The sequence below is a fragment of the Engraulis encrasicolus genome, chromosome 5 (assembly GCF_034702125.1).
Source record: "Engraulis encrasicolus isolate BLACKSEA-1 chromosome 5, IST_EnEncr_1.0, whole genome shotgun sequence".
Classification (NCBI taxonomy): Eukaryota; Metazoa; Chordata; class Actinopteri; order Clupeiformes; family Engraulidae; genus Engraulis; species Engraulis encrasicolus.
The window spans coordinates 46,693,722-46,701,221 of record NC_085861.1 but is presented as its reverse complement, the minus strand read 5'-3'; the positions used below and the strand labels follow the sequence as shown (position 1 = coordinate 46,701,221).

The 7,500-nt window shown below is 45.5% G+C and overlaps 1 protein-coding gene across 5 annotated transcripts in view; it reads left to right on the top strand.

The window, feature by feature from the left end:
- Positions 1-820: 820 nt before the first annotated feature.
- The window catches only part of cspg5a (chondroitin sulfate proteoglycan 5a), a 71,220-nt gene continuing 64,540 nt past the window's right edge, over positions 821-7,500 (top strand). For all 5 annotated transcript variants that reach the window (XM_063199576.1, XM_063199579.1, XM_063199577.1 and 2 more), the window contains exon 1: positions 821-1,330. In XM_063199576.1, coding sequence (XP_063055646.1) covers positions 1,240-1,330 — 91 coding nt within the window. In that variant the 5' untranslated portion in view covers positions 821-1,239. The remainder of the gene's footprint in view (positions 1,331-7,500) is intronic.

Below are 7,500 nucleotides of genomic sequence, written 5' to 3'. Positions count from 1 at the left end.
CTCATTCTGAACATGAAGTTGCCTGTTTGAATTTACATATCCATGGCCTACTTTTTACACCTCATTACATTCATCTAAAAAATGTTTGGTGAAGCGAATTTATTTTGTGAAATGACAAACACACTTCAAACACACACAACACACTGTGTGTGTGTAGAGAGAGAGCGAGCGAGAGAGAGAGAGAGAGAGAGAGAGAGAGAGAGAGAGAGAGAGAGAGAGAGAGAGAGAGAGATCTATAAACCGCCTGTTGCTGGGTTCTATTCTCCTGCAATGATCCTGTGCTGTGTGGAAGAATGCTGGCAACCCCCACCGTGGACACCTCTCGGCCCTGCGCATTCATCACCGCATCTTGGAGTCTATCTCCCGCCCAACGTGCTCGCCTGGCCCTTTGTCCGCGTCTCCGGCTCAGTGCCACAACAATGGACCTTGCCAGCACAGTGTGTGTAACACATTTCTTCCTTATGGCTGGTCCAATTTTTTGTCAGAAAAGCAATGATTAGGCTATTTGATATGATCTGTTTGTGGGCACTGAATATTAATTGTATTGATCACCAGCGAATATAATTGTTTAATAAAGTTGTAATAAACAACTGGTCAAACCCGTCACTCACTCTCTGTCCGTATCCCCTCCCTCTCTCTAATTTGCTATACATTTAAAAACAAACGCCCTCGCACGTGAAAAGGCCTTCAGAGTGAGCTGAATAGAATATTACTGAAAGGGCGAAAAACGTGGAGGGGAGGGGACGGCGAAAAGAGGGGAGGGGTGAAGAGACGGTGGGAGCTGAACTGCTTTTCCCATCTCAGTCTGTGAGAACAGAGAGAATCGTATCACAGTCCTGGAATACGATTTTGCTGTTCCATGGTCGGAGAGTGCAATTGGACTGGTTGAAAACAAGCGGCGCTGCTGCCTCCGCTACGCTCTCTGGCATATGTGGAGAGAGAGAAGCAGTTTGTCGCGGCTGTGAACGGTGTCCCTCTGACCGTCTTTACGCGGCAATGGGACCCTAAAGCTATCCAACTGACGTTATTTTGAAACAGGAACGGGGGTAAACAAATATCAGGAGAAGATAGCCATACGCTAACTCACCATGGAGAAGCGCAGAGGAGGGATATAACGCGGACAACTGACAAATAACTTGAAGGAATTACCACTTGTTTTGGACACTTGCTCACAAAAAGGGATTGCTTTTCAGATTTTTCAGACAAATTGTATCGAAGATCAGCCAACACGTCGTTACAATGAATGGAAAGGGGATGTTCACTGGATGCTGGAGAATGCCACTGCTGGCACTCGTCGTGGCTCTGCACATGATTCCATTGTTTGCACATGGTAAGAAATGGAAAAAACACTAGATGTTCACTGACCCCAACTGCAAAATCGTGCAATTGAGGTACCACACCAATGCATCTGTATGCATGAAAGGGGAAGTTGGTATTGTTACTACTGTCGCTCATGGCAATTGCTGCTGCTGCTGTTGCTGCAGACGCATGGTCCAATGTAGGTTAAACGACCTGAAGTGGGCTTAGCTTTGCGACATCGCCAAATTGTATCATTTTTAAAGGACATTTGGAAACCGCTTGCTCGTAGTTCACAAAAAGACAAAATCATGCGCACTGTGCATCTGAGGGTTGCACGCGTTTTGGAGCCACCTGACACAGTTCTCGGTGGCCCCAAAACCAAAACCGTGTCAGTGAGAGGTGGCGAAGGCTGTGGTGATGCGATGTGATTACTGCCCGATTGGAACAGCCAGCTGCCGTCTACATGGCAGTGATTTAGCCGGACAAAAGATGGATTATGACTTTGGTTACGCACGATGGTGTCTCCTCGAATTTTAGTAGCTGTTGAAAAAAATGTGATTTGAAAAGCTTTTTTCTTTATGCCTATCGTAGGTTGGCGTTTTGTTGATATTGCCGCAGTCCGTTGCAATACACTGACCTCAAAATGAACCTAAATTGTGGGATGGTTGTGTGTTTCTTTGATAATTATTTAGTCATCATCATTCTAGTGAGTTGCTCTCTGAACGCCTTTGATGGCTGGTTTGCTGTCGACTAGGTCGTCGAGTTGGTGTGACAGAACTGAGGTTTGTGCCTGCATTGTCACCTCGCATTCCGATGGAGTGCATGCATAGCATCAGTCATACTCGAACTGAGCTGTCCCGTTTTGCATCACCAATAAACATGATTCGGGTCATATTTTCGTGTGGTTTATTGTTATCATTGGGTATGAAGGATTTTTGTGTTTTGCGTCTATTGATCTGCCTATTAGCACACTGCCTAGCAACAGTGTAGCAGTTGCTGATCATGGAGAGGGCAGTAGCCTACTTCATGTGGATAGCAATGTGCCCGGTAAATGGTGTGTTAATATTTTTCATCCCAAACGTTTCTGAAAGGTGCAGGCAGACTTGTGTGCAATGACAATTCATCTTTCTGTTTTACGCATATGGGTTTGTATCGTTTGATGTATAAACTAAGCGTCGACAGCCCCAACGGGAAGGGAAGAGTCTTTTGTCAGTAAAGTCCCTTTGTCCCCCCGATATTTTTGCTTCTGCTTTCTGCCTTGTGCAAACGTCTTGGCGTCTTGTTTTGGCCCATCAATTGCCCGAAGCTTAAATAGGCTATTTGAAAAATAAACTGCCACATGGAGTAGAAATCGCATTCATATATGCATTCTATCCTCGTCGAATTCACTGGACCTTTGAGAATGCTTTAACGTCTAGCTGTCAGCATGTTTTTGATGAGTATATGTTGCCTATGATTTTGCTGTCCTTTGTGTGTGTGGAGCGGCGGCGTATTCGAACACATCACCATACTGGCCAGGTATTAACTTAAAGGTTTTGAAGTGGATCAGGAAATCGTTGGAAGGTTTTATATTGAATCATATTGACTCATTGGAGTGGTGGTGGTGTCACTGGGTCCATTAATGTCAGTCGACTCGCTGCTGGCTTCCCGTAATCCTGTTGCCCAAATGCTCTCGCCCATCGCATCACATCGCATCCACCGCGCCCCTCCCTCTCCAGTCTCCAGCACACAGCTGGGCATCTCCCTCCTCTATCCGTGGCAGGTGTTCAGTGGCTTGGCACTGTGAGTGGGGCAATAGATCCAGCTCAGAGCGGCGCTACAGCCAACTGCTCTCTGCTGTATTTAGTCCGATCCCCTCTACGACGCTTTATGTGTTTCGTAATTACACCTCATACAACAGACGGGGAGAAATTTGACCGATAGTGTTCGACTGACTCGGATGCGGCTCTGATGCGTCCCACCTTCGGCTTATCGTCTCGCACTAGAATCCGAGAATCTCTAGCCGGCATGAACCGTCAATCCTCTCAAATCTGCTAAACACATACTAACCTTAAACATAGGCTAAAGCCCAGACCTCAACCCAACATAGCTTACTGTACGCGGCACAGCATTAGCCTACTATAGGATGGCAGTCATCAGGAGGGAAATATCCACCTTGACCCCCTCTTTCTGACTATCTACGGTAATCTTTGTAGATGAAAATGCACGTGTTTCATGTCTCAGGAGAATTACAATTGGAGCACTGCAGTTAGATCACATGATTCTGCAGCATCTGTGGTGATGTGTAGTTAAATGGCTTAACAGTTACTAAACACAGACTGATCCCAGTTGTTTTTTTATAATGTCAGATTGTGCAGTGCTTTATGTTAATGCCAGAACAGTAGGCCTAATGTTAGATGTCAGAAAGTAGCACTGGCCAGCTTGGCTGTCTAGTAAAGTCAGCCATTTTAAGCTGAAAGGTGGAGCCTATTAGGGTTGGTGGCCCTCAGGTTTATAGTGCTGAATGACAATGACAAGTTCATCTTTTGAAAAGAAAGAGTGTGGCACTAATGGGACAAGGCAGCTTTAGTTCCTCTGGGGAAGAGAGGTGAAGTGAGAGAGAATGAGCTGAGAGAGGCAACTTGGAATGGGCTCTAAGTCTTCACGCCGAGGCTGCATCAGGCAGTGCCAAGGGTGCCAGTGTTAAACCAGTGTTGCCCAACCTTTTTTGTCATGTCCCCTAAGCCTTTTTTTTGTCATACCACGAGTCTATCCCCCCACCATCTTTTCCTCTTTCCCAGTGGTTCTCAACCTTTTTTTGAACAAATGCCCCTGGACCTCATCATGCCCCCTGGACCTCATCATAAGCCTCCCAAGGCCCCCTTGATCATAAGCCTGCCAACGCCCCCGTTAGTATTCAAAAATAAGATAGACGCCCCACAATGGCAACTAAGCACCGCCCCCTCTCAGCTGTCTCCTTCTCAACACCCCCATAGGGCCCCCAAACACCCCACGGTGGGCTGTAGAGCCCTGGTTGAGACACACCACTCTATCCCAATGTGACTCTGCTCCATACATTTACCTCCCCGAAGACTGGAGTTTAACGAGACCCCGTTTTTAATTAACGTCCAATCGTTCAAAACAATCAGTGGAAAAGCTGAAATGCAAATACAAGTGGTCTGTGATTAAACCCCCCCACATACCTCAATACTCTTGACTTGCCTCTGTAGACCAACAATCTGGCATCACCACACACACACACACACACATACACACATACACACACACACACACACACACACACACACACACACACACACACACACACACACACACACACACACACACACACACACACACCTTGGGCGAAGCGTGTGGCCATCTTATACATCTATGGCGCTGATGAAGGGGTCAGATCTCTCCTTTGAGAATAGGCTGGTTTCTGGTTGTGTACCCAGTGATTGTGTGGTATTGGATTTCTCCACCTAGATTAGGTGTAACCACTGCGCTATCTCCTGTCCACTCATCAATTTGACTGGTTTCTTGATTTTGAAAGTCTCTAGTGTGTGTGTGTGTATGTGTGTGTGTGTGTACATATATGTGCTCGTGTGTGCATATATGTGTGTGTGTGCGTGCGTGCGTGCAGGTGTGTGTGTGTTTGTGTCTGTGTGCATGTGTGTGTGTGTGTGCGTGCGTACCTGTGGGTGTGTGTATTGGCTGAGGGGCTGTACATCTGAAGCCGCCATGTTCACTTAGCATCACTGCATCCAGCTCACTGTGAGGACAAGTGTGTTCCCATGGCAACACATTTCGCCTCCATTCCACCACCTGTTGAGCTGAGTGCCGAAAGGATTTATGCAGCTGAGAGAGAGAGAGAGAGAGAGAGAGAGAGAGAGAGAGAGAGAGAGAGAGAATGAGCGAACGAGAGAGTGAATGAGAGAGAGACAATGAAAATGAGTGGGAGAGATGAAGGCAGAGATGGCGGGTGGGAATCAATGTTGAGGCATTTAATGAATTCAGAGCGGTTGGCGTTCAGTCGCTACCACATACGGTCATTAAATGACAGGGCTGAATTATGTGACAATGATTCGTGAATCATTCATGAGTGAGGCTATGTCGTTTTTTTACTCTTCATACAAATAAATAAATCTGGAAGAATTCTGAGTCCTAGAGAGCACATACGCACATGTATATCCACTGTAAAGATTTTGACAGTTTCCCTGCTCAGTGAGCCAATTAAAATCTCAGAGATGCCATTCCCTGATCCTCTTCCCCTCTCATTCCTGAGCTTCCTCTTTTGAATGAAATGTGATTCAAGCCAGGACAAATCTTTTTTTATTCTCCTTTGGCACTCATCAGCCTTAACGATTTTGTTGTCCTTAAGTGCAGCTGGCATCCTGGGGCCGCCATGGGTCCTGTTAATTGCAGAAAAAAACCTTGACTACATCAACAACATTGTTATAGCAATACAGTACAGCGAGTGACAGTTTAAGACGTGGTTATTGCAGTTTTGGTACCAACAAGCTTATAATAGGCTCCACATGAAAGGGTTAAGTGGCAATCTTGATTGGATGCCATTGCTGGTCGGGCTGTGTGTTTGGTCCCCATGAGGTGTGTGTTGTTGACTGACCCCTCCACTCACATTGACTACAGCTCTCTCTCTCTCTTTCTCTCTCTCTCTCTCTCTCTCTCTCTCTCTCTCTCTCTCTCTCTCTCTCTCTCTCTCTCTCTCTTCCCTTCTCTGTCTGTCCATCATTCATTCACAACATTTACTCTGCCCTGCACCTCTCATTTTGCCTTCTAATATGCATGCCTTTGTTATGTGATTTTTATGTGGTTATATGTGGTTTCATGCACAACTGCACAGACAATGCTGCTACACTCAGCTGTCCAGCTTTTTAGCTCTGTCTGTTTATCAGCATATGGTGGAAATTAATTGCATTTTTTGCACCTCACAAGACGTTTGTGCTTTCTGTCACTCACTTCTCTGCACACCCCAATGCTTACACGAGTAAAATCCATTCCCGACTATGCCAATTCCGGTGAACCATATGACAGCAGGAGTTTTCAAGTCAGTAGAATTTGCCAACATGGCAAATGACTGACCCCCACTAAAGATGTGAACTCATGTGTGGTTATTGTCTCATTAGGTCGCAGGCTCTCATATGTTGGTACTGCACACACAGACAGCACATTTTCCGATGTTGATTCAACACTTAAAGATGCACTGTTTAATATTTTTAGTAGTTTATTTCCAGTACTCATGCTGCCAATTTACAAATGTTACCGTTTTCAAGACTATTTACCCCCACCATAAAATTCTATAGTCATTATGACTTGGACAATTACACTTTTCATCAATGAAAAGGGGGATCTTCTCCATGTCATCCATTTTTAATTTCCAGACCTTTTTAGCTGCAAAACTTACAGTACTTTAGTTTATTGTGTAAATATTCATGAAAATACAGAATTTTGCACAGTTTCAATGAGCAGTACAGTTGCAATACCTACTCTGGCCACCATCCTACATAGTGCTCCTTTAACATCTGCTAGAGTGCATTAGGTCCTAGAGTACTACTACTAAGTGTTGAATTAACACTGCATTTTTTACATGCGTAATGACATCTATTTAGTTGTCCTGATTCTCTTACCAGCTGCACTCACTATTTCACCACTCATTTGCTTGATTGGCACCCATCTGAGACCTCACACTGGAAAAATGTGTCTTTGGTCGGAGCCCGCATGGATAATTTGACCGTATTGAATCATAGCGGTTACTAGTACTCCCCCTGTGGTGATGCGTAGTCATGCTTGGTTTGAAAATGACTACGGGGTACCGCTGGAAAGATGGACAGAGCCCAGTTTTATGGCGGCCAAGTCTTTGCATGTCTTTTTTGTGTTCCGCCATCCATTCCATGGGCCACTCAGAATAGCCTCACGACTGGAACTTTTGCTCATTAAGAAGTTACTGCTCGTCTGAAGGACTTGGGGTGAGCCTTTTCTTTTTTCCAATTGGGATTCTTTAGGGGCATTTTATGACTTAATTTGATAGGACAGTGTGAGATGGTGACTAGCAGCAAGTGGGAGACAGAGAGGAAGGAGGGCTGGGAACTGACCTGATTCGAACCCGAGTCCCCGGCATAACAGTATGGTTCCTTAGCCATTTGAGCCATGGCCAAGGCCAATTGTGAGATAAAGTGGTCCGCACACTGGGTATGAGAT